The 27,560-nt window shown below is 45.0% G+C and overlaps 1 protein-coding gene across 14 annotated transcripts in view; it reads left to right on the forward strand.

Moving 5' to 3' along the window:
* UNC80 (unc-80 subunit of NALCN channel complex) overlaps positions 1-27,560 on the forward strand; it is a 188,877-nt gene that overhangs the window by 146,159 nt on the left and 15,158 nt on the right. For 12 of the 14 annotated variants that reach the window (XM_073306697.2, XM_073306691.2, XM_073306686.2 and 9 more), the window contains 13 exons: positions 1,180-1,350; positions 1,561-1,653; positions 3,878-3,913; positions 4,283-4,501; positions 9,219-9,419; positions 12,049-12,172; positions 14,009-14,134; positions 16,898-17,021; positions 17,732-17,938; positions 19,336-19,520; positions 21,430-21,595; positions 22,927-23,106; positions 25,816-25,954. In XM_073306697.2, the coding sequence (XP_073162798.1) occupies positions 1,180-1,350; positions 1,561-1,653; positions 3,878-3,913; positions 4,283-4,501; positions 9,219-9,419; positions 12,049-12,172; positions 14,009-14,134; positions 16,898-17,021; positions 17,732-17,938; positions 19,336-19,520; positions 21,430-21,595; positions 22,927-23,106; positions 25,816-25,954 (1,971 nt within the window). The remainder of the gene's footprint in view (positions 1-1,179; positions 1,351-1,560; positions 1,654-3,877; positions 3,914-4,282; positions 4,502-9,218; positions 9,420-12,048; positions 12,173-14,008; positions 14,135-16,897; positions 17,022-17,731; positions 17,939-19,335; positions 19,521-21,429; positions 21,596-22,926; positions 23,107-25,815; positions 25,955-27,560) is intronic. The other 2 variants (XR_012154378.2, XR_012154377.2) reach the window with 1 other exon arrangement.

The following is a 27,560-nucleotide window of genomic DNA, read 5'->3' on the forward strand; positions in this document are numbered from 1 at the left end:
AAAACTGGCTGTTAACTCATTACAGCTCTATTCTTGCAAGAAAGCTTTAATAAATACAAGCAGACAAGACTTTGTTTTCGTATCTCATTTGAAAGAAAGCACCTCCAGCAGCAAGCACTGTCCCTCCCCTAACACCTTGCTGGGGCACTGGTACAGAAATGATTTGGGAGTGGGAGTCAGGAGACCTGGGTTGTCCCTGACTGCCACAGACATGATGTGTGACCTTGGGCAGGTCACCTAGCCCTTCTATGCCTCGCTTTACCATCAGTAACATAGGCATGATGATAGGAAACTCAGCTGTGTTCAGTCATCCTGGGCGCCTGGAACATACCTCAAGCATCTGCTGCTGTCTAACCACTTTCACTGGTCAAGGAGGGCATCTGTATGGGGAATATGCTTTGTGGTTAGGGTCCTGGATGTCTGCTCTGGGACTCTAAATCATAGAGACCCCGAAGAGTTCTCAACCCATAGGCGCCTTTCGTAGAGCACAGCTCCCAGGCTGCCAACAGCCATATGACTCAAGCCCCGGGCAGCATGATGGACAGAGCAGCACTAGAAAGACAGTCACTCTAGCCATCTATCTATAGCCACAAGAAGGTTGGGGACCGCTGTCTGGTTTAGGGTCTCTGTGTTCATGGAGGGGGAACGTGAGGGAAGGAGCAGAGCCAGAGAGAAGAGGCAGACAAACACAGAGGGGAGGAGAATTGGGGAAACAGAGGGAAGCAGGTATGGAGGGAATTCAGGAGGGAAGCCTGAGAGAAAAGGAATCTTTGGGAGGGAAAATGAGTGTATTGGAATGAGAGAATGCATATGAACCAGATATGCAAATTAGGGCATTACACAATTGCATGGCATCTCTAGGCCTATATTTGAACAGGTATAACTCAACTACCTTTGTAAAGGGTTTCAAGATCCTCAGACTAAAGGTGCTGTCTTGAAACCAAGTAATTGTATTATATTCATTTCCTGCACCACCTGGATTTCCTTCAGCGGGGTCTCCCATCCAAGTACCTCTCAAGCCCAACCCTGTTTAGCTAGTGAGATATCATGAAATCACAGCCTGAGATGAGATCCAGTGGCCCTTGGGTTGCCTTTGGACTCTCAAACCTCTGCCTGAAGTGAATTTCACTCTGCAGCACACTCCTGTCTAGCAAGGTTGTGTGGTTTCTATTGTCCCAGCCTCCAGATGCTGATGGTCCTGGAAGCACTGGTTCCCTGTTACCTGCAGAAACTGAAGAGGCAGACCTCACAAGTGGAGACGGTGCCAGCTGCTCGTGAAGAGATTGCTGCTACGGCTGCTCTTGCCACTTCCCTGCAGGCCCTCTTGTACAGCGTGGAAGTTCTCACTAGGTAACCCCTGTGGCAGTCAGACTACAGACTGTACTTTGTAACTCGCTGGATAACGTGAGTCCAGGGAACTGCATACTGTGAAGCTGTGATGCACACATAGCGTGCTAGTGTATAGTGGCCACGCTCACCCTCGGTAAAATTAGCACTGTGTTTTACCAGGTCTGGTTCTGAGAGATTGTCTTCAATATGTTATTGATCTTTTTTGTACAGGCCCATGACTGCCCCTCAAATGAGCAGGTGTGACCAAGGCCATAAAGGAGCCACAACAGCCAACCACACCATGTCAGCTGGGGTGAATACTAGGTAATTCCATTGGGTTTTTTTTTTCAATCCATTTTTTCAATCCATTGCTCCCACTAGCCTCTGTTGGAGTTTTGAAGTGCAGGGTCTGTTCTGTGTTCTGGGAACAGTTCTGAAGGCACTATGTGTAGGAGAGAGCAATCAGTCACTAAGGATGACAAGGCCTGAAGAGAAAACAAAGCCCCAAAATGAACTGCTAAGTAAGCAACTGCTAAGTAAGAATCTAGTCCAGTCCTGGATTCTCATTTTAGGACAATGTGACTGAACCGTACTGCATTTCCAGTTGAAATGAATGGCGATTTGCATTTTCACTAGTTTACTTGCTGCTTTTCCTTTATGATCATCTTCTTACAGTTGCCTTTGTCTGGTTCCCTTTGCTGCTAGGCAGAAACAGCAAGGGAGAGGGTGGCACAGAGTGCAGGAGAGAGCAGATATTGATGTGTTGTTTTTTCCCTACTTTGTTTGAAAACACCAGGAAGGAAATAAGGAAAGGAAAGTCTGAAGGGTTGTTTAACTAAAACCCAGTGGAGGTGTCGCCCATTACACTGCTCTATCACTCATGGCAAGGCAGTTCACATGAGGCTGCTGTGAGCACAAAACCTCCGGATATTACATTGTAGAGAGGCACAAAAGCACAGGCACAAAAGCCTGGTACAAATCGTTGGATTTTATGAATCTGTGTGGAGTGCACAGCTGAGTGCACATATCTCTCTGTTGGATACGTTACACGTTTCTGTGGTCAGATTCTATGTTGTCACGTTGCTAGCCTACAAAGAGGTTACAAGTCCAGGTATTACCAACAGCTAAGGGAAATTCTCCTTTAATGCAAGCGGTAGAAGCCAGTGTTTTTGTAGCAAAAGGTTCTGTTCTGAATTCTATTTCCCTTGCGGTATCTGTGTGGTTTAGATGGCAAATGTTGTGTTTTTACGTGCAATGGATGATCCAGACTAGCCCCATGGGCTGCATATAAATAAAGAGAATCATTTTCTAAAGATAATCTAGATTGGTCCCTATCTCTTCTCCCCACATTGAACTAGCTAGGTATACAACCCCAGTTCTCCACACTACTCCTCCATACCACAGTGTGACAACATGTATATGTTTAGGGCACAAATCTAGTCCAGTCACTGAAATCAGTGCATTAAGCCGTGGGATTGAGGCACCCATCCACTGATTGCAGTCTAAAAGTAGGATACAAAGGTAGTAAAAATCTAAGCCAATGCTCATTTTATTAGTCTTCAAAAATTGGACTACAATTACAGTAAAACTGTGTCCTGACAGATTGTTAAATTGTCTGTCTAGAGACTCTGATATTGTGTAGTTGGAAAATCTTCGTGGCTGAAATCTCCAGACTTTTCTGATAGAGAATTTTCAGTGTTCTAAAAGCTATTCAAAATATTTTTTTCTAAAGCTCCATGTTTCAAATTTGTTTTCTCTGTGATGTTTTCCTCATAACAGAAACTCAGTGGTGTCAGCAGGAGTCTAGTGATACAAGACTTGATCACTGTTCCAGCTTCCAAACTATTCTTCCTGGGAGTCAAAAGCAAAAAAACCCAACAACAACAAAACAAAAACCCAACTCATGTTAGAAGAGTTTCTCCATTAGTTGAGAGCTGTTCTCACAAAATAAAATGTTAGGAGGTAGACAGTTATGGGAAATATGATAATGCCATTCTATAAAACAATGATATGCCCTCACCTGGAATACTGTGTGTAGTTCTGGTTACCATATGTCAAAAGGCTATGGCAGAACCAATGGGGTTCAGAGACGGGCAATGAGAATGATTAGGGGAAGGGAACAGCCCTCATATGAAGATAGATTGAAAAAACTGGGATAATTTACCCTCCAAAGGAGATGAAGAAGAGGGGGCATGATAAAATTATGCAAAATACCAGATGATGTAGACTCCAAAAACACAAAGCTTATGTTCTCTTTGTCTTGTAACCCAGAAAAAGGACAATAGTAAACACTTTAAAAAGAAGTTTTGAGTGGGATATAAAACCTCATGCTTTAGGGTTTAAGCCAATCTCTAATTATTATGGATTAGGATGAGATTTTTCTGGGGAGCAGCCTAGCTCTCATCTGTCTACTGTGGGGTTTCTTTCACCTTCCTCTGAAGTATCTGATACTGGACATTGTGAGGCAGAGGATCTGAACCAATATGGCAATTCTGATGTTCCTGAATTCCTATTTGGAATCACAGTGTCTGCATTTTCAACTTCCCAGGTACCCGGATCAAGGAGCCAAACTACACTTTATCAGGTACAGTAAGACCTACACCCCTTTTCCCTGGCATCTTGTGATGAACTCCTCTGAGATGGATTCCTAGTTCATCGGGTTCCACTTACAGTAATTGAGACAAGGGATGCTGTTTCAGGGGAAACCAGCAGAAGGTATTTCAAAGCTAATTCTCAGGAGGGTCCTGGAGGTAACAATCGCACTCTCTCTCTCTCTCTCTCTTTACTACAAACGCCAGCTGCTTTGTCTTCCTTTTGCAGAGCAGTGATTACCTACCGAAATACAGCCCTACCTGTTATGGAGGAGGGGTTCATTACAATCTCCTCATTTACCAAGCTGTTTGTGTCATCTTCCAGCTATACATCATACACCCTCACTTTTTTTAATCCCCAGGGAAAACCTTCACTTGCTGGAGGAAGGCCAGGGTCTCCCCCGGGAGGAGCTGGATGAGCGAATTGCTAGGGAGGAATTCAGGAGGCCCAGGGAGTCCCTACTGAATATCTGCACTGAGTTCTATAAGCACTGTGGCCCTAGGCTGAAGATATTGCAGAACCTGGCTGGAGAGCCCAGGGTAACTTCCCTGGAGCTGCTGGATGTTAAGTCTCACATGAGGTACTCCACTCACTGTACAAATCTATGTGTGCTTGTCTGTATAACGGTGAAGAAATGCACGCTCTGTATACAGGATGCTGTATTCAATTCCAAGGGCAAGGCTGACTAAGCAATTTACATCGCTCAGCCTTGAGAATGGGCTATTTCAGTAGGCTTCCAATCAGGATATCTTGTCAACTTGCTTCAGTTCCACAAAAAGGGAGATGAATCATGAGGAGGAGGGGATGGGGAAAGACAGCAAGTTCTAGTACCCTAAGGAGTGGAAAGTGTGTACTAGAGTTATGAATGCAGAGGGAGGAGAATTCTGAACACAGACATATAGGGAAGTGGGTTCATCTCAGGGATTTGCCATTTTCATTCCCTGACTCTTAATTTTTCATAAAACCAAAGTAACCACTTGCTTTTTTTTTTTCTTTTTTTTGTTCTAAGAAGCCCAATCTCCTTCCTTATCCCACAATTACTCTTGGCACGCTGGCAGAGTCTTGCAGAAAATGTATTCGGTGTTCCCTAGATTGTGTCTGGTTCCCTGTGCATTTCCTGGAGATTTCATACACTCACAACCAGTGGCAGAAGTTCATACTATGAAGTACTTTGCTGAAGTTGACAATTGTCTCGAGAGTCACTAAAACATGCATGTACTTGCTTGATCATTATTTTTCCACGTGGGTGGGGCATGTATAATATTTGATATAATAATGAAAAATAATCTGCAGGTGGAAAGACATCCTATTGGGTATTTTTGGTTCTATCTGCGCTGCAGGTGTGTTCTGATCGCATAGGTATTTTCGGAGTGATCCCTGGTAATAAAATATATTGCCCCTATATAAATCCATGGTATGCCCACATCTTGAATACTGCGTGCAGATTTGGTCGCCCTATCTCAAAAAAGATATATTGGAATTGGAAAAGGTTCAGAAAAGGGCAACAAAAATGATTAGGGATATGGAACGGCTGCTGTATGAGGAGAGATTAATAAGACTGGGACTTTTCATCTTGGAAAAGAGACGACTAAGGGGGGATATGATAGAGGTCTATAAAATCATGACTGGTGTGGAGAAAGTAAACAAGGAAGCTCCTAACACAAGAATTAGGGGTCACCAAATTAAATTAATAGGCAGAAGGTTTAAAAGAAACAAAAGGAAGTATTTTTTCACACAACGCACAGTCAGCCTGTGGAACTCCTTACCAGAGGATGTTGTAAAGGCCAAGTCTATAACAGGGTTCAAAAAAGAACTAGATAAGTTCATGGAGGATAGGTCCATCAATGGCTATTAGCCAGAATGGGCAGGGATGGTGTCCCTAGCCTCTGCCAGAAGCTGGGAATGGGCAACAGGGTATGCATCATTTGATTACCTGTTCTGTTCATTCCTTCTGCAGCACCCGGCACTGGCCACTGTCAGAAGACAGGATACTGGGCTAGATGGACCTTTGGTCTGACCCAGTGTTGTCATTCTTATATAATTGTCTGTACTGTATCCTGTTATACAATGAAAACCAGGACTAATATGGGGCAGTTTTAATGTAGCTCTCACCATAACTTGAGAGTATCTGAATGCTTTCAGAGGATATCATTGGATGCTTCAGGATTGTTCCTTGAACTAAAAGCGACTAAACACTGATAGGCCAGATTCACTGGGAAGGGAGCAAAGATGGTTTTAAACCAATCTTCTGCTCCCCCATTCCTGGGGCTGGCTTGATCTCCAGAGTAAAGTAGAGCTCTGAATTATATCAGGCTGCCCACAGTCCCAAAGGGACATTCTGGCAGCCAGTTATATCCAGGCCCCAATCAGATATCCTTTCACCCTTACACTGGAGGTTGGGGTATAGGGGCTGGTGTAGACCCACCAGTCCAGCTCTGTGCCACCCAGAGATTCCCCTTACACAAAGGGAATCCTCAGAAGGCAGATCTGTGCTTTTTATGGACGATTTGCACCACTGGAGACATCCAGAGGTGCTGCAGTGGGATGCAGAACCTATCCCAAAGAATTTGCCAGACAGCTTCTTTCATAGGTAGAGGTCTCTGGATGAAAATCACAATATTTTTGTGTAATATTAATTTAGATTTTGTTTTGCAAATTCCTGCAATTTCACCTCCATTTTTTATGTACGATCCGAACAGAATGCCTTTTTCTGTACAGTAAAGAGAGTCGTATTTAGTGGTTAGTGGTTAACTCTTCAACACAGGACTTCCTTCTTACAGTAGATGCATGAAATTCTTGTGTGGTGCATGGCTGGAACATAAACTGATTTAAATACAGGTGGATGTGTGTGGTCTGGCAGTGTGTAGATCATTGTAATATATTCTCCTCTGGAAAGTAAGTGCTAGAGAATATCAAAAATAGGAAGGAATAATTATTTGTATGGCCCCATTTTGTTGCAGTACAAATTCTCCAAATATTTCAAATTGACTTCAGTGAGCCTCAGGAATGTACATCCAATGCAAGGATTTAGATCATAGCATAACATTAAGTGAGGGGTGTGGATCTTCCATATTACATTGATATCCTTGTTTTGCCTTTGCACACAGTATAAGGTGTCTCAATTTGCACAGGCTGGGACTATTTTCTGTTTTATACTAATATGGAAACTTTATTTTCATGAGTTTGTATGTGTTGGAGTCACTGAACTAAGCCCATCTTTGTATCATTCATCAGATGACTTAATAGTGTCATCAGTGAATTTTGTTGAAAGATTATAATGAATCAGGAAGTAGGGGAGTAGGTGGTAAAACTGCTCATGGTCATTTCTGCCTGTTTTCCAAGGTGGAAGTCCTTAAGAGATCAGAAGTTATCATAATGGAGCTGAGGGCCTGAATCACTGAAGTCACAGTGTAAGCTGGCTATGAGTAATGTGACTCCTCTACTGCTCCAGGAAATTGCTGGTTCAGTTTCAGTGCTAGAAATGCGTGGCTTGCTGGGATTGAAACAAATACAGTCTCATCCATAGTTAGCATGAAATCAAATGGTGGATCATCTTTTTCTCCAAAGAATTTATAGTGGAAATGTTGAGGGTTCCCCTTTGAGAGCTGTGAGGGTCCCTGGAGCTTTAGTGGACTGTTCTGAGGAAGGGATGGGAAAATCCAGTCTCAGATTCAAAGAACAAATCTCAGCTACAAAGATTTTTTTTTAAATACACTTGTACACTATAGACTGTCTTTAGAATTTAAAGGTTGCCGGATAAAACTGATCATAGTCACATATAATAAGATACAGTAGGTGACTATTTTGCCTAACCAACTTGCATTAAAATCAGATCCATGCTTAGGGTGTCTAAACAGCAAAGGGAATGTGTTTGGATTTATTTCAAGTGCCATTGTTGAATCAAAAGTAAGAAACTTAGCCACAAAAGCTGATAGCCATTAGGATTCTCTGTGTAGATCTAAACTCCCAATCACCTTCGCCAAAACAATATATGACTGGGGGGAGGGGGGGAGATTTTTGTTAATGTGCAGGTAAAAGAAGATCATGGGGCTTTTTCAAATCCCTTTTACCACATTGTTAATAATATTATAAATGACCATAAAATAATCCCTACCTATGCAGAAAAAATATGGAATAGTGCCAAGCTTTTTAACCATAAGTTAAATTCATTCAAGAATGACAGTGCTTCCAAAAGGTGGATTTCACAGAGTTAAGGAGCTGTGGCATTTTGGCACTACATAGCAACAAGATTTCAGACAGTACATTCCCTACGCTATCTGGGTTATGGCTTCCTGCTAGGAGCTGTATCTCTGCTTTAGTATCCTTCAGCCATTGCATAGCACATTAATTTCAGCCTGAGACAGAGCTAGAAAAGCACCTGAAGCCTAAGAGGAAACACCCTTCCAACACACAGTACTGGTCCCCAAGATTCACCTTTCCAAGGTTGTTACTAGAACTAGTTGAGCAGTTTTCAACAGAACAGTTTTCTGTTGGACAATTTAGTTTTGTCAAAATGGAAACATTTTGTGGGAATGTGTCAATTTCAGCACATCAAAAAAAAATTACAGCAAGTCTTCAAGTATCTGTTTAACTGCTTTTCATATTCCAAGCATGAGGTAAATGCTGCCGGGGCGCCGGTGGGAGATACTGAAACCCCATAAGCATGGCTATCTGGGAGAGTCAGAAAGAGCCAAAAAAGTAATAAGTGAGGCTAGTGGGAGAAACAAAATGAAGCATGTTGGGAGAAATAATCCTATATGCATAACACAGATTACATGGATCTGTGAACCACATTATTTTTTAAAGTTAAATGCATCTAAATTGCACAAAAATCCACATAGTCGTCCCCCTATATTGACCTGGTAACATTACAAAAAGACAAACCACTCCAGCTTCACTGACACATTACAGGTGATTGCAGCAAGCTAGCAAATACCCTTCACTGGGATTGCCCATATTATATATTATTATCAACTGAACACAGATACTATGATACCACTGTTTTAATAACATGAACTAGCCTTTCTTTATGTTCCTTTTGGTGCAATTTACCAATCTACTATCCACATGATGATGTATTCCTTATATACCATACATGAACATGAATAAATATTGGTTCCACAAGAAGCTTCTTAAGGGGCCAGGAATGTGTGATCATTTGACCCAAGAGTTTAAATTGCAGTGCTCTTACCTCAAATATCCTTCTGTTAAAAGAGATTGGTGATACCTCCACCAGGCGGTGGAGAAGCTCACGTTGCAGAGTATCAGATTTCCCTCTTAACAAGCCATAATTTTAGGTTGGCAGAAATTGCACATTCCCTTCTGAAGCTGGCACCTTATGACACCCAGACGATGGAAAGCCGCGGGCTCCGGCGCTACATCATGGAGATGCTGCCCATCACCGACTGGACAGCCGAGGCCGTGAGACCTGCCCTTATCCTCATCTTAAAGCGATTGGATCGTATGTTCAATAAAATTCACAAGATGCCTACTTTGAGGTGAGCAGGTGTAACGGAAACCTTTGGGTCCGTTTCTGATGTTGCAAGCCTTGAAGTAAGGGTATGTCATTTTATTGACAGTGTCATGCTGCACTGAATTTTTACAGCAAAACAAAACAAAGACGCATTTCTCCTGTTGGTGTATATTTATGTCGCCATTTTTCTTGGTGCCGGCTTCCGGGCAGCAATAGAGGAAATGCATATTTTACTGAGAATGACCCATAAGAAATCATGGAAATCTAACACCACCCTCTCTCCCAAAATAAGTCTTGAGGCTATAAAGATTCTCATTATCTCTCTGTGTCTTTTACATTTGCTGTTTTAAAAAACATAAAGTTAAATTAATGGGAAGAGTATTTTTAAAGTCCGTGGTTACAATATCAATCCTGTAAGGCTCTGTACAAATGATCAAAAATAGTCTTGGCCTGTAGTACCATTCAAATGCACCTGGCAATGGAAGACATGAGTGTAGGAAGTTCCTCTAGCAGGTGAATGGTGAAAGCAGCATCACAAGAAGCAATATGGGAGGCTCCAGGGAATGATAATTGAACATGGGGCCTTTCGACCTCACTCATGTGACTCCAGTCCAGGTTAGTAGCATAAAAATTCCCATCTGATGGCCTTTGGGTGGCCTGTGTCAAAGGAGTTGGTGGTCTCAGTCCGGTCCCTTCTGGACAAATGCCCACATTGCAAAAACCACCATGACAGTTTCCTTGAGTTGGTAACCTTGTTAGTAGTGTTAGCTGAGAGTCCAAGGATGGAAGGGTATGGAGACTGAACTACTCTCTCTCAAATACCATTGATCCCACCGTAGAACATCTGAAATTCTGATTATGAGGAGTGCCGCAGGCACCAAGCGAGATGGGGAGATATGATCTTTCTCCCTGCCCCTCTTCTCCCGCCTTCCTACTGCATTTCCCTTCATTAAAAGAAACCTTTTTTATAAAACCCTGCCTTGGCAGGGAATTGGGACCCACTTTTAATGCCGCCTCATCTGGCCAGTGCTGTTTTTTGCCATTATCTTGCTGTCTTTTCTACCATCCCTTCTTCATCTTGGGTCCAAAAAAGCAGCCCAGGGTTTTTAAAACAAATTCCCAAAAGCCCCCCTCTCTTTGTAACCTGTTCACAGGTTGCTGAGCAGCTGGAACCCCTGCCATAGCCTCACAGTAACTCCAGCTGCACCTGTACAAATCCACCTGACTAGAATCGCGCCTTCTGACAGGCCCAGGCACAGGAGGAGCTGCTGGGTCACTCGCCTTCCTTCTACCAGCTGACCCAAATGCACGAACCAGCTTTCACATAGTTTGGCCAGTCAGCCTATTACATGGTGAGCAGGGCTGCAAGCACCGGTCCAGCTCAGTGCTGCTGCTTAAAGGAGCAGGCCACTGGGACTCACTGGACCCATTTGTAGGTTTTGAACAGCTTCCTATAGGTGTCCAGCTCAGAAATGGGAGTCTGAGTCTGATCTGGATGGTATACGCGTCAGAGTACAGGTTCGCTATTGGAGGGCATTCCTGTTTGGGGAAATCCTGACAGGGATTGACCTACGTGTCCCCAGGTATATATCTGTGGTACAGTATCTGGCTTACATACTGCATACCTGGTACTCCCTGGGCGAAGGAGCCTTTTAAGAAGTCTACCATGGAATCTGACTGGGAATCTGATTCAGTAGTACCACATCCTCTAGTAACGCAGTGTCTGCCTCATTCTTGCCCCCAGCATCCAGGGATTACTCACCCTGCCGCACAGACTTGGGAGGTATACTCCCATCCAAAGAGACCGCCTCTGGGGATCAGGGCCATGGGAAGCACATTGATGCTGCCTGTGTTGTAACTGGTAAAAGAGATCTTCTGTCTCCAGGGCTCTCAATCTGCCTCCTTTTACAGACTCTAAAATCACTATAAAGGAAAAAGCAATCAGTAAGGGATGTAGTTAAGGCAAATTATTGGTTCTGTCCTGCTGCGGGGAGGGGGGGATGCAGAAGGTGAAGTCTGTAGTGTTCCGTCTGTCTGTGCTCTGGGCTCAGGCTAAGTGGGAGTCCCCACAATATAGCAGACTAGGCTGTGCAATAGTGGGGGAGGAGATATTCCTAAGTACTGGAGTTTGTTCCACTCAAGATTTTATGGTGAAGTCTACATTAAATCAACAGGGATTTCACAAGCCCGAGTGGAATGACTGTGTCAGTCTGCCTCCGCAATGGCAGACCAGCTTCCCTAAGTGTAAAGCAAGCAGCAGTCATCAGACAAGTTCATCTGAGCTGGCTGTCTCGTGGATGTCCCAGCTTGCACGCACAGGCTTGCTTGCAAAGGGGAAAAGTTAGGGTTTGAATCGCAATCCATTCATCCTCTCTCTCTCTCTCTTTCTCTGTTTTTGTTGTGACGGTTTTTGTGTCACTAATCCAGCGGGGCAGGAGTGCCTCTGCTACCTTCCCAGTCTCATCTCTAACTCCCAGTGTGTTCTCTGAACAACGTGGGTAAAACTGTTACCCCTGGAATGCACCTTGTTGCCATCATGGATGTCGGTGCTGTCTTAAACGTTCCTTGTTGGAGTCACCGTGTATCAGTCACCTTGTTTCGGTGTGTCTGGTGGGGGAGCCAAACAGCTAACAGCAACTACTGTTGTATTCCAGGCGACAGGTTGAGTGGGAGCCTGCCAGCAATTTGATTGAAGGGGTTTGTTTGACACTTCAGAGGCAGCCAATCATATCCTTCCTGCCTCACCTTAGGTCACTGATCAATGTCTGTGTCAATCTGGTGAGTAGCCAAGTGGCAATATTATGAACCTTTGCTAAGCTTCATTCTGCTGTTGACTTTTCTGGACTGAAGATTAAAGTTGATCCCTTTTCCTGTCACCTATCCACCTGTGCAAGCAGACTTCCCAGGTGACACTAGAGATAGTGAGGTACATTTTTAAAGTGGTGCATGGGAAGATACAGGGACTGATCCCCAGGGTCAAGTGATTTATTTGTGTTACTTCCCACACACCACTTTGAAAATCCACCTCTGCATGTTGCGCTGAGAGTTGAGGGCTGCAAGTTGGAGAGTGGGGTGGTGGAGACTGCACACACCTGGTAGCAATGGGAGGGTGGGACTAGGGGCAGTTTCAGTTTATAGCCGGGAAGGAAACTTTACTGCTCTGTAAAAGGGCATTGAGTGGCTAGTTAGAGGGTTACATGAGTAGATTCACTCTGCCATTTGTAATGTCCCTGGTTTGATCTAGTGCAGGCTTTTGTGTACAATGTTCAGTTCTCATCCTTAATCAATACACAATAATGTTGGTGTGTGTTTGTTTTATACTTGAGCACAGACAGCTTTTGTGGTTTTCGTGACTAGAGAGATGGTATGCCCAGAACTCTTGGAGCCTGTCTGACCATTTGATAGTGATAAGCAATAGTTACATGTAATATTGCTTCTAAGACCATGATACCTAGGAAGTATCAAGTCAATGGAGCTATGACCGTTTATGCCTGCGGAGGATGTTTCAGTCTGAGTTGGAAGAAATACCAATATTGAGGGAAATGGATATAGTAGCATTTTTAGTTTCATTTGGGTTAAAAATATCGACTTTGAGTTCTAGAATGAAAATGTGTGGCCTTTTTTTTTTTTTTTTTTTTGATGCTTTGGAAAAGCTGATGAAGTCGATGATTGCGCCGAAGAGCTTAAAAACAAAATAAAAACGCATTTCTACCTTGGCCATGTTGGCATTCATCCACATTTTTATCTTCATTCCGGATCCACAGAGCGTTTACATACAACGCAAGGGGGTGGCGGGGAGCTCCAATAATGGCAGGAGTTCTGGTGGCTCCTTCGTTGTTGTGGCAGCCATGTTTGCTCAATGGCTATTTGGAGACCTTTTGTCTGGAGCCAGCTTTGAAAATTTGACCCTTTACACTACTCAGTGTTGCACCAATAGCAGCAAACAGCCCCCCCAAAAATGGTAGCCAGGAACATGGGGAAGCCTTTAAATGAAAAGAATAGGGGGTTTTCACCTCTGAATTTAAGCCTAAATTTGTCATGTGGGTTGAGAGGTTAGTTCAGTTAATTTTACAAACCAGAGTCCCCAATAATACATTGTGCTTACGGAGAGTCTGAACATTGTACAAAACTGGGCCTGGATCTGGCTAATACTGGATCAACCTCAGGACATTATTCTTCCAAGAGATCAGCAAGGGAAGGAAAAGGGTTACAAGTTAATTGCAAACTCCCTGCTTGTATTACATTTTCCCATGGAATACAGTAGCTACATGGCATACCCACCAACTCTACCTGTTCTACCAGTCCAGTGCTGGTTACTCAGGGCTGGTACTGGGTACATTCATGAAATGTACCAGTTTCCCTGTGCGCTCTGTCCACCCCCTCTGGCTTCCCTGTAGAGGTTCCCTATCCTTTCCACCCTTTCCCTGCTAGAACCATCCCTTCTCCTTTGTGGCCCCAGCTGCCATGAGGCATTCGGAGGCACTCCTGCTCCCCGAGCACCCCAGTCCCACACCGTCTGAAGTGTACCTGTTTCTCTTTCACAAATGTTGGAGGGTATGCCATGGGTGGAATTGCAGTAGTCAGTGCTGGTGATGTGCTTTGTTTGTATTGCAGGTGATGGGAGTAGTAGGACCTTCCAGTGTTGCTGATGGATTACCCCTTCTTCATCTCAGCCCTTATCTCTCGCCACCTCTGCCCTTCAGCACAGCTGTTGTCCGGCTTGTAGCATTGCAGATACAGGTGTGCCTGCCCTGCCTGGTATCAGGCCCGTTTAGCTTATGGTTGAGACACCAACTCATAGGTGCTCTTTTTTCTGCAACAGCTGGGCAAAACCTGTGGAACAAAATGTCAGCTCTCCTCTGTAGGCCAAGGTTTGGAGCACCAGAACGGAGCTCAGGTCTTAATAAGCAGCCAGATCCTCAACCAGTGTCAATTGGCGTAACACCACTGATGTCAGTGGAGCTATGCTGAATTACACCAGCTGGGAATCAAGCTCCATACTTTGATTCCTCTCAGGATCCAGGAACTGAGCAGAAAGTCTTCTATTACCTTTTGTGAACAGTCCTATCCTCGGTCGCCCCCATGCAGCCCCACCAAACTTAATGGGGCGTCATTTGCGTAACTGAGATTACTGAGTGGGATTTGGGCCCATTGAGCCAGTACCAAACTGGCGCTGTTTGTGCAAGCAATACATAGAAGAGAAAAAAGCCCAAATGCACACCGATGCCTGGCCTTTAAACTGCTTATCAAATATCATCCTTGACTGTCAAGAATAGTGAACACACGATGATCCCATTGGGAGGAATTTCATCAGTATATTCCTTTTCAGCTCAGTGCCATATGTTTACTATTTTGGACACGAATAGGTTTTTAAAATACATTTGCAGGCAGCTATTCCATGTGCACTTGGACCCTGTCTGCTTCCATATGCTTTATACCTCCATTTTGGCATGAAAACAAAGGGAATAGAGAGCTACACAGGGGCAGAATGAAGGTGCATGTTTCCTGATCCTAATCTGTATTTCAGCGAGTCAGAAGATACAATGACCTCATTCGGGAATATTGTGCCCGTGGACTAGTGCACCTGTGGAACAGACATTTCAGTTTATGTCCTGCGGAAAAGGACCTAGGGGTGACAGTGGACGAGAAGCTGGATATGAGTCAGCAGTGTGCCCTTGTTGCCAAGAAGGCCAATGGCATTTTGGGATGTATAAGTAGGGGCATAGCGAGCAGATCGAGGGACGTGATCGTTCCCCTCTATTCGGCATTGGTGAGGCCTCATCTGGAGTACTGTGTCCAGTTTTGGGCCCCACACTACAAGAAGGATGTGGATAAATTGGAGAGAGTCCAGCGAAGGGCAACAAAAATGATTAGGGGTCTAGAACACATGACTTATGAGGAGAGGCTGAGGGAGCTGGGGTTGTTTAGTCTGCAGAAGAGAAGAATGAGGGGGGATTTGGTAGCTGCTTTCAACTACCTGAAAGGGGGTTCCAAAGAGGATGGCTCTAGACTGTTCTCAATGGTAGCAGATGACAGAACGAGGAGTAATGGTCTCAAGTTGCAGTGGGGGAGGTTTAGATTGGATATTAGGAAAAACTTTTTCACTATGAGGGTGGTGAAACACTGGAATGCATTACCTAGGGAGGTGGTAGAATCTCCTTCCTTAGAGGTTTTTAAGGTCAGGCTTGACAAAGCCCTGGCTGGGATGATTTAACTGGGAATTGGTCCTGCTTCGAGCAGGGGGTTGGACTAGATGACCTTCTGGGGTCCCTTCCAACCCTGATATTCTATGATTCTATGAAATAACCAATGAGTGGCACGTCCACCATCCAGATGAGCGCTGGGACAGGTTTTTCAGAGTATGGGGGGTGTTATGGGAAAGAGGGGTATAGGGCCGAGGCATCAAAGCACATCACAGTCCCATTTACCATGAAACCGGAGATGGCATCCATAAGGTGAACATTGGCACTGATCGGTGCAGAGACATTGCAGGCTTCTTCCTGGGCTGGGCGATTTGGTTCTTAAAAATATAAGAGCCACCCTTACCTTCTCTCAAATCTTTACCCCTGTTTAGAACCTAACTCCAAATGAATCTTTTTTTTAAATCAGTCTGGGATCTTTGCATATGTGGGTTTTTTTGTTTGCTTTTTTTTCCATTTTCACATGTTTTTCCTGGGTTTCAGAAGGGATCAATACTGGAAATGCCATAATACCACCAGTATTTCCAGCAGGATCTGAAGTGGAAGTGCTGGAAATCCCACAAGAAAAACCTCTTCTCCTGGGAATTCCACCCCAGTTTTGCAGACTCAGGTGGTTCTGCGGTTCAGTTTCAATTCACACTGGAGTATCTAATAGTTTGGATGCTCTATCCAGGCTTCGACCCTTCAGAGGTTCACCCAACATATGTTTCTTTCACTGCCACTAAACTTCTTCTGCCTTGGACACAGACCTGTTCAGGTTGCGGGGGCATTTCATTCAGACTTGAATAACTGTCAAGATCCAAGTGTGGGTTTCCCTTGTTTTCAGGAAGGGAGGCCACCATAACATCAGGGTTTTGTGGGTTAGTGAAGCAAAGTGAAGAGGCTGGGAAGTGAGGGTGAATCCTGGAGTAACCTCCACATTCAGCAAATGGGGAGATGTTGTTTTTGACATTGGTATAACTCCCTCTGCTCTTTTTTTCCAGGTAATTCGGGCTGGATTCTGATCTCATTTGTACCACTCTCGATTTGGAATTACAACAAATTGACTTCGAATAGATTGATCTGGATTTATAATGGTGTATTTGAGATCAGAATGCCCTTTATCACTTGATTATATTAAAAACAGGTGACATTTAGATGCTCTACTCCTATTCAGGCCGCCTCAGAGCTTGTAATTTTATCAGTCCATCAGCTGTGTTATGCTATGTAAACAAAGCCTATGGGAATCATCATTCTCCACAGTGGTTTATATTTCTAATCTTCTGATGAAATCATTTAATCCTTTCTTATTATTACTGCACAGGCTTTGAAAGAAGATTTTCCCTTAAGCCATGTGATCTCCCCATTCACCAATCAGGAGAGAAGAGAAGGAATGCTTTTAAACCTACTGATTCCATTTGTGCTCACAGTAGGATCTGGAAGCAAAGGTCTGATGATTATTTAACAAAAAGAGTTCCCCCTTCCCAGACAACAAATATTTGCCTTTCCTACTGTTGTTGCTTCTTATTTGGTTTCTTCTTGGCTTGGTTAGAACTCATCGGGGTGGTGGAAGCGAGCTACAGTGGGAGCTGTTGTTTCTCCTTTTTGTTTCAGCTGTGTCACAGATCAGTGGTTCTCAAACTCACTCTTTAACAGATGTGCTCCTCCTTTTGAAATCAGAGCAATGACAGAGTTCTGGACAAGACAAAATTCACCATAGTGTAAGATACAGAGCTACGGGGGCAGGAATTTGCCACTGTTGGTTGCTGTTCACGCAGTTCCTTGCCAGTTGTCTAGGCCAAATCATGCTCTCACTCCCGGTCTTCTTCTGTAGATTGTGGTCACTTCTAAGCACTTCCCTCAAATGCAGGCGTGAAAGCAAAGAGTGAGGGGAAGAGACGAGGCTGAGTCATTACGCTCATAGGGTTTGGTGCTGCCACACAAGCGTGCATTTTGGGAATAGAATAACTTTGCCTTTGCTTACAGAAGGAGAAGCAACATAACAAGGTTGGGGATGGGCTTGGTTTGAGGGAAGTTCTGATTACATCACAGCTGGGAACTGAAAACGAGGCTGTGGCTTTTGCATGGCTTTGAGAGGATATGGCCTGATCTATTTTATTGCTTTCCTTTGCCTGCCACCCGCTTCGATGGATCTTAGACAGTCCCTGGCTGGAGCAGCCTGAAGTCCTTCTGCTGCTCCAGACTGTTATTAACATCCTCCTGCCGCCTCGGATCATCAGCACTTCCCGCAGCAAGAACTTCATGATGGAGAGCTCCCCTGCACATTGCTCCACCCCAGGGGAGCCTGGGAAGGACCTGCGCAGGGAAGGGCTCGCAGAGTCCACCAGCCAAGCGGCTTACTTGGGTGAGTGAGTGCTTCCCCTCACCCATCAAAAGAGAGAAAAATAAAAGGGAGCGTTTAGGAAACCCCTGGGAAGGCAGAGACGATCCTCACAGGCACCAGCTGAGTGGAAGTTATGTTTGCCCTGCTGCCAGAAGGTGTCATTTCCAGCTGGAGTAGACACATCCCCCCCCCAAAAACAGAAGTGTAGCCATGGCAGTGCATGCAGCAGGAAGGGCAGTGATCCCGTCCAAGCCCCTAGATACTTACTTGGGGCCACTGGCCTGTCCCACGCTTGGGCCACTGCAGTTGTGTGCTATTTTTAGTGTGTTATGTCTCCTCAAGTTGGAAATTATACCCTCGGCTGCAGTGAAGGCATACCCTGAGCTATTTACAGCTGCTTTAGCCACAGCCATGAGCACTGAGTGGTGCGCATGCTGCACCAAGCCAGGAGTAGCTCTGGCAGGCATGGTCTTAGAGATACTTCACCGATTGATAGTTCCTCTCCTGCTCCATTTGCTCTTGGGAGGGGTAATTGGCTGATGAGCTATGCTAGCACTCACGCTGGTCAGCTAGTCTGGGCAAACTTGCAGAGAGAGGTGGAGTCAAATCTGCCCCCACTTCCCCAACCGCCTTTTGTTGGGAAAGGAGCAAGGAGACACATAGCCCTGCTTATTCTTCTGTGCCTGGGCCCAAGGTCTGTGTAGCCCGAGTGGGAGTGTAAGGGCAGTTCTTTCTGCCCCACTTGGGGATATACCCCCTATGTCACAATCTAGCCTTTAATAAGCAGCCTCATTTCCAGCCTAAACCTTGTTCATTTGTAAATTACCTTTTCGATGGGTTGTGCTAATGGATTCTGATACTTGGCTTCTTGGATCCAAAATAACCTTTGGTGTATGGCTCTTGCAGCTGCAGTACTGGAAGGTCTCTCTTCGTAGCCTCATTAACGACCTCCTGACAGCAGTTACATGGCCATTCCCTCTGTGGGGTTGCACAGCCTAGATTTCTCTCCATGGTCCTTGATCAGAGACTGGAATCTATCCCCACTCTGGACTGGTTTTGAAAGAAGTAAATCCCGAGGAAGGGGAAAGAATTCTTTAGTGCAGTCTGGAAACTTTGGACTGGGTGGTATCTCATGGAGAAATTAAAGGAACATAATTGTACAGAAGAAAAATCTTCTAGTAACTCACTGGCAGAGCTGGGAACAGAACTCGTGCTTCCTGATGCCAAGTCCTGTGGCTCTAACCCCAAGACTGCCCTACTCCCCGGTAGGAGTTGGCAGCTGATGGTAAAGAAACTGGCCTAGGTGTGTGTGCACTCCACTGCTCACTGCGAATACTCCAGCTGTTAAAGGCTGGAGTTAACGGCTCTGGCTCTGGCTCTGCAGCACTTTACACGTGCTGGCGTTTGTTCCCCTGCAGCCCTGAAGGTGATCCTTGTGTGCTTTGAGCGCCAGCTTGGAAGCCAGTGGTATTGGCTGAGCCTGCAAGTCAAAGAAATGGCCCTGCGCAAGGTGGGAGGGCTGGCCCTCTGGGACTTCCTGGATTTTATTGTTCGCACCCGGATCCCTATCTTCGTGCTTCTGCGGCCCTTCATTCAGTGCAAGGTAACACCAGTTTTCACCCTAGTGTCAGCTGCGTCATTAGATAATATTTTTTAGGCAAGACACCCCATACTGTCTTGCAAGGAGAATGTGACACGGGCTTTGGGGGCAACCGCGGTCTTGGGGAGAAGAGTATTTTTGCATAGGAAATGACCCCTGACTCTGTGCTTTGTCTCGGAAGGATGGCTGGAGGCATTTCCGAGATCTTGGTTCTCTAGTAGACCTGTGTACAGACCCTATTGCAGCTAAGGAGCATCCATTACAGTGGATTTTAGGGGCCACTCAAAGAGTAAGTCACAATGATGGGAATTCTAATGCAGCAGATCCACAACACCACATTGGTGCAGAATGGTACTCATCACCTCCTCCTGAAATTCTCTTGGAATTTGGATAGGTTGATGATGATGTCGATGATGTAATAATGGATATTAGCGTAAACAACAATTATCCATCAGCTCAACCTCCGCCTTCCAGCTGGGTGGTAGCTCTCTCAGGCAGACATAGGAAGGAGTACAGTAAAGGAAGCCTTCAGCATTCCACAAGCCAGGAAGATTTCTCATGGGTCAGCATTCAAGGTGCTAACAGGGGAATCCTTACTCACTGGGCAGGCATTTCACCTTGCATTGTTACGGCCTTATCCCACAAGGCACTGAGCACCACCCCGTGACTTCAACGGTAATTGCAGGAATTTCGTCAACTCCTGGGATCAGAGCCTTAGAAAGGAGGTCACAAGTGGCCACTATTGAGGTGACTTTATATTAATTGGCCCAGCTTTGGGGCTAATGTTTGTAGTAATGTCAGATTAGTGGTTGCAGGTGTCAGATCTGTGTATGGAAAAATCCAAATGCTAGTCCCCCATAAACTCTGGCTTGCCAAATAATATGATGAAGCCTGGGATTGGTAGAGAGATCTCATAAACCAGCTATCCCCTCATGAATTAATCTTGCATGAGGGACCTTCTTCCCCCAACTCAAAGGCCTGTCTAATTCCTGGATGGCCCAGTGACAGAATGAGAAACATTTTAAAAGTATTCAGTGGGACAGGCCAGAGGGGCCTTACACTTGCCCCACTCTTTTCCCTGGCTCTTAGCAGTAACTGTCGACGTCTGTGGTGGGCACACACTGGAGATCTGTGAAGGAGTGAGCTGCAATTCCTAGATACCCTGGTGACAGGGTTAGTTCTCTGCCCCAGCCAATAAGAGTACGTCTTCACTGCAGAGTTAGCCCGGATGATCAGCATCTGACTTAGCCTAGCCCGGGAGTGAGCAGCCATGCTGCACGGCACCCCCAACATTGCTTTGTGGTCACTGGGACTTCTAGGGGACATCCCATGGTTCTTTGTGCTGCTGTGATTCTCTCCCAGTGGATTGTGGGAGAACTTGTCTGTCTGTTTTGGCACATGATGGAGAAATTATGGGAAGGTGCTGGATGACACTTGGCACTCAAGTGGGTTAGCCTGCATACTCACTGCAAAGTGGATGGGTTACCCACCTTAGTGAAAGCAGAATCTGGGTTTAACCCGATAACCCAGGATGGGCCAGTTAACCCGGGTTGGAAGCACAAGGAAGCCCTGATTCCTACCTACTAGTATATTAATAGCAACAGTGACTGGTTTCAATGTACATTGAATCAGATAAGCATACAGTATTCCATAAACCTGAGAAAAAACCTACGTGTTCGGTTGTGTTTTCACATGCACTTACAAAGCTCATCCCTAGGTAGATAACATTCCTCTGCTTGTTGCTGTATCAACTTCTTACATACAAGGACAAAAATCCTCAGCCTGTAGGTGTACAAGCAGCCAAGGGATTCTGATGCCAGACACTCATGAGCTAGTTGGAAAGGGACAGAGTGTTTCTCTGTGATGCTGGAGTGTTCTTTTGCTAACAGGGGTTGTTATGCCTCTCTGTCAGCTGCTGGCCCAACCTGCAGAGAATCACGAGGAGATGACTGCCCGGCAACATATCGCTGACCAGCTAGAGAGGCGCTTCATACCACGCCCTCTGTGCAAGAGCTCCCTCATCACGGAATTCAACAGCGAGCTCAAAATCCTGAAGGAGGCAGTGCACAGTGGGTCAGGTAAGGCTGTTCTGGGAGGGGGAGGATGCTCGCACACAGAGGAAAGAGGATTTCTTACCCCTCTGTGTGGGTACGCACGGCAAGAGTCAATAGTTTTGCCCATAGTATAGCACTCTGTGTGCGAAACTTGATTTAATATATGGAAAGTTAAATGCATAGAAGTGTGCAGCTCTCGCTTCTATCGCAAATACATGGAATTTACAAAAACAGAAAGGCACTGCATGGAACTGTTCTGACTGCTTCGTCCTCTCTTCTGGGGTGCACTGGGGTACAACAGCAGACCCACAGCAACAGGTGCTTTATGCATGGTAATTTATTATGTTTTTAAAGTGAGTTTTGTGCTTGCAAAAGGTGCTAGCCTGACAGCCCTGGAGACTGAAGTCCCTTCTTTATGAAAAGATGAGGTACAGCATACAAAGCTCCCCTGCACTGCCTCGTTAATGTGCCGCAACGCACTGAGGGCGACAGGGTTGGTTTCCATGCCCTGCCAATCACTGCCCCGTCAGCTGAGACAGCCAACAAAAGTGCAGATTACGGCCAGTTGTAATGGCAGCCTTGTTACATTCACCTCTCCACTAACTAAACTAAGAACACCATCTCACTTCTCATATGCCTACACGCAGCTGTCAGGTGGTAACCTCTTTCAGTCACTACTGACCAAAGTGCACTGTAACCAAGGCTGTAGAGGTGAAAGTAGTTTTTAAAATCTAGATAGTCTCAGCTCCCCTCTTTTAGAATTAGCTACTTGTTTATCAGCAGCAGATATTTATTTTCTTTTTTCCTTGTGAAAGGACAGCTGAGCATTTTTTGGCCCAAATCTACGCCCTTGAAATCAACGGGAAAACTCCTGACCATTCATGAAGTGGCCACTTCTGCAAACTTTCTCCTTTGCTGTGTACATTTGCTGCCACTAGAGAGCACTCATTACTTCCAGACTGTGGGAAACTTTATATCGAGTACTTTGTTCTCAGAAAGAAAGTAGCTCTACGTGTTTTGCCCCATAATAATGTGCCTTGCTTGCTAAACGTCACAGAGGGGCAGTGGATGTGGCAATATGGCTCAGGGAGAACATAAGAAATCTTTGCAGTGACAAAGGTGTCTTGCAGGTTAGCTGAGCTGGTAGAGTTGTACTGATCTGGTGTCGAGTAAGCACAAGCAGTGGTAGAGTTCTCTTTCACAGCCGCTGCAGAAGGCCATTTGGCCCTCTGACTTTCCCACTTCTCTCGCCTTTCCCCTAAACCCAGGCTGAGGAAGATGCCCTCGCCCTACGGGGAACAATATTTCTTTCAGCCTTGGAACTGACTCGGCTTTGTTTTCTCCACTCTGTGCAGCCTACCAAGGGAAGACCTCCATCAGCACCGTGGGCACTTCCACCTCCGCGTACCGCCTCAGCCTCGCTACCATGTCCCGCTCCAACACGGGCACCGGCACTGTCTGGGAGCAGGACAGCGAGCCTTCCCATCAGGCTTCGCAGGACACTCTGAGCCGCACCGATGAGGAGGATGAAGAAAGTATGTGGCTGCCGGGGCAGGATCAGAGTACAGTTGCGGCCCCTCGTTGCCCAGGCCCAGCTCTGCTGTACGGGCAGAAGAGGGTGTTGTTTTGGGCAGTAGAATGATCAGGGACTCTTTACTGCTTGAGGCCTTAATGCTGCAAGCCCTTTCTTCGTGCACAGCCAGGAGGAAAAGGCTGTTGCTCTCCAGCGCACGTGTGAACAGAGGGTACATGCGGGCACATGGTTCAGCGTTAGGGGTGGTCGCCGCACTATGCAGTTGTTAATGTCAAGTCCTTACGTGCCTCCTTCCATACTCTTGAGCACAGGGCTGAGGAAGGGTAAGGTGCAGGTGTAGACCGTGAATAAAGCAGAAGAGACATGGCAGTCTTCACAATGCTGATAAGGCATTTAGCTAAACAGTCCCCTCTTTGGCCTGAATCCTGCTACTAGGCAGGAGCAATTTGGTGGCTGTGTAGCAGGCATCACATTGCAGCAGTATCAGCTTGCTGTGCACTTCCTGCTCATCTCTGAACCACGGGCTTCTATGTGTACCTGTACCTGCACTGTGTGTGGTCAAGCCGTGGCTAGTGTCTATGCTGGTTGGGATGTAGGACCTAATCAAGCATTTGTGCGCATTTTGTAATACATTAGCTGATCAACAGAGGACATCAAGCCTTAAGACTTCTGTCAGCCAATACTCCACTCCTTTATACCCAGTGATAGAGGCAGAAAAGGTTCTGAGTTGTATGAAACATCCTGGTGTCTCTTTGCAGAGAGGGTTTAGTTTTTTATAGTTTGTGTGGATTTGTACAGTCTGAGTTTCACTTTGAGTTTGAAGGGAAGCTCATTGAAACCACTGAGTTTGCCTGAATTAAGTTTTGATATCAGAAACATCCAAGAAGCTCCTGGCTTCTTTCAAAACCATCAGCCAGGAGCCCCTGTCATCTCTATCCAGGAGGCTTGGGCTTCCCACTCATGTAGCTTTTATTGTCTTCTGGTGGTACAGAGGTTGTCCTAATGGCTTGAAACCCTTGCCACTCACCTTTGGTGCTTGGGGACAACTGCCTATTCCCAGAAAACTTCAGACATGAGAGAGGCAATGGCCCTAGAATATGAAAAAGTGTAGGAGCTTGTTGTGTGGAGATGATGTCCCTAACAGAGAGAGTGCTCCTCCTGAAACTTGATACATAAGGATTTATTACAAAACATTGCACAGCTTGTGTCCTGGTTTCTATACACTGTAGTTGGTGACCATGGTATCTTCTGGTGACAGTCTTCGATTCATTACAAGTGACTGCCAGCTGTGATGAATAGACATCTTCCTGTTTGCCTAGGCCAGTAAAGACTCTAGCACCAGCACTGTCCCCTCCAGTCTGATTTAAAGCTGGCTGACATGCCGAAAGAAGCATGAGAGAGCCACCAAAATAACCCAAAGAAATGAACCTAAATTCTCCAGGGAAAATTAATTCTAAAAGAGAAGCTATTGAGGCAGTTTAGTTAATGGCATGTCGGAGGAACAACATGCATCATGAACCTTTCTATAAGTAGTATTTAAACTACTTGTTGGGTTGCAGGTCAAAAGTGATCATTTGATTAAAAGAATCCTCCAATGTCATAGGAGAGTTATTGTGTTGTGTTACAAATACACAGACTTTTTTTTATCAAATAAATGCAGCAGCGTTGGTATAGCATTCAAATTCACATAATTAAATGCAGAAAAACTTCCACATCTTGGTGTTCATAAGAAGAAATTAAAACTTCAACAGCTTTCAGGTTCCCTTGGGATGTAACTGAAAATATAGGTAGTACTGGATTTATTTTTGAATGATACATGCCCTCTTTAAATCCAACTACAATATAAATATGCAATATTTTTTTCTAGAAACAGGAATTTATTCACCCACAGATTATCCCAACATATCAAAATTAGAGCTGGTAAAAAATGGGGGGGGGGCTAGAAATATTACATGAAAAATTCTCCAGTTTTTATTTTGAAATGTAAAAAAAAATTAAAATATGGAAAAATTTCAATGAATTTGTCCTCTGTTTTCCGACTATGTATAGAGTTGGTCAGGTTTTTTTAATTTCAAAATTTTATTGAAAATTTCAGCCAGCTCTAATCAAAATTAAACATATGTGATAGACTTATTTTGTGCAAGTTCACCCATATTTTCATGAATATAAGATCAGCATTTTGAGAAAATACTGCATTTTGCAAGTTAGACACTGTTGCGTCTGTACATCTCTTCCTCTTTCCTTTAATCTTTTAATAAGGTTGATTTTTCTGGATCTTGAAATGTATTAACTTTTTTATGAGCAAAATGTCCAGTTATAGTTTTCATTCTCAAGAGGCCTTATATTTTGTTGGATAAATTAAAAATAATAATTGTACTGTGGTAGCATCTAAACGCCCTGAACTCATTGTCCAAAACAATGTTCAAATATATAACAGAGAGAGGGTCCCTTCTCCAAAGGGCCTGCAGTCTAAAGCCCTGAGCTTGCAAACATTTATGCACATGTGTTACTTTACTATGGCTACTTGTGGTAGAAAAGTTAAGCAGATGCACATGTTTGCAGTGTCGGACCTGAGTGACTTAGAGAGTTCTGCGTGCACTAGGCATGAACATGGGACAGGATCTGGAATTACCTGGAAACTTTTAAATGTGTCATTGGTGTTTTGGATGAATTTTTTTCTTTTTTGGTCTCTTTCCCATGTCCTTTCTAGATGACTCAGTGAGCATGCCCAGTGTGGTAAGTGAACAGGAAACCTACCTTATGGGTGCCATTGGGAGGCGGCGGTTCTCCAGCCATATCTCCAGCATGTCTGCACCTCAGGCTGAGGTGGGCATGTTACCCAGCCAAAGGTAACAACATGTGCTTTTCTCCTTTCCCACTCTGTTCTCCAGAGCAGACATTCCAAAGGTATATTGTGTGTAACTCAGACACAGCAGCAGGGTGAGGGTGGTAAATTCATTACCCCAGTACTAAAAGGCTAATCATCCACCTGCAGTGCTTGCTCACTCGAGTAGTCCCATTGATGTCAGTGCAAATACTTGCCGCAGGTTAGAACATAACAATTCTTCAATGCAATGTATACTGCATAACCTTCATGAGAACGACATTTCATTGTTAGAAACGTTCCCTTGAGAAACTGACAGCATCTTTATTGTTTCTCTGCTAATGCCATGCCTGTTGATGTGGTGGATTTCAAAGATATAGGCATGATTTCAGGGTGCAGAGTACACTTAGAGGTTTCATTCTGAGCCAGAGTCCTGCATACAACACTTAAAATGAGTAGGGAGAAATCCCAGGGTGCTGGAAAAGTTTCTTCAGTACAATCTCAACCCCAAGTCAGAACAAAAATTAGTTTTCCTCTGGACATTAGCTAATGGCAGAAAGAGAAGTGGGATTATTCTAAACCATAAACTTCTCTGTCTGTTAGAGCTAATCTTGGATGCCTCTTTTTAGAGTGAGAGAGAAAGAGAGAGAGAGGATTTGGGTATTGGACATTGCACTCATTAGTCAGGTGTGTGACATAGAAGATGATGAACAAGAATTTTTCCAGTTAAATTCTGTTAGTTTTCATTAAACAATGTTTATTTTTTATTTATATGTGACATAGATTTGCAAAGAGCGCTGATAAAAGGTCAATGTATAGATTCATCTATGTCATTTTTTATAAACCTTGAAAATGTGAATACTGCGTTATCTTATGACTGGCCATTTTCCCTTTGCCCAGCCTTGTTTGTAATTCAGTTAGAAATCCCTCAGTGTGTGGAGCATGTAACAGCTAAAAGAAACAGCTATAGTACATACTGGCAAAGATAAGGGAGGTAATTGTTGAACTAGAAGCCATTCCAAATTTTATCCCAGAGTTTGTATAAAGGGTACTTGTAAGCAGGGCCATCCCTACCCATACACAAAGTACGCAGCTGTGTAGGCCACCAGGAAATTTGGGGCACCACATTTCCTGTGCCCTGCACAGCTGCGTGCTGCTCCAACCCCTGCTCCACCTCTACCCCATGGCCCCCACCCCTCCTCCGCCCTAGCCCTTCCACTCCACCCCTTCCCCAAAGCCCCTGCTCCGCCTCAGTCCCGCCCCCACTCCCCGCCGGCGGGAAGTGTAGCAACCCGGCCCCAGCCGCACCACTGGTGAGTGCTGGGGGGGGCGGTTCCCCCGTGCCCCTCAAGCCTGCTCTTGCCCCCGCACGGAGACCTGGGTCCAGCCCTTCCCTCCCCGCCCCCGGAGAGGCACCACCTCCCCCATGGGGGGGAGGCTGGGCTGGGCTGCGTAGGGCCCCAGAATGGTTAGGGATGACACTGCTTGTGAGGACACCTTTAAACTCATTTCATTCCATTTCCTTAGTGTCTTTAAAATAAGTATATTTTACTATAAATTTTTTCCTGTGGGCTGTGGTGCTTTTTAATTGGTGATGCTCAGAAAAATAGTGTAGTGTAATTGCAATATAG

Source organism: Lepidochelys kempii, chromosome 11 (genome assembly GCF_965140285.1).
Source record: "Lepidochelys kempii isolate rLepKem1 chromosome 11, rLepKem1.hap1, whole genome shotgun sequence".
NCBI classification, from domain to species: Eukaryota; Metazoa; Chordata; order Testudines; family Cheloniidae; genus Lepidochelys; species Lepidochelys kempii.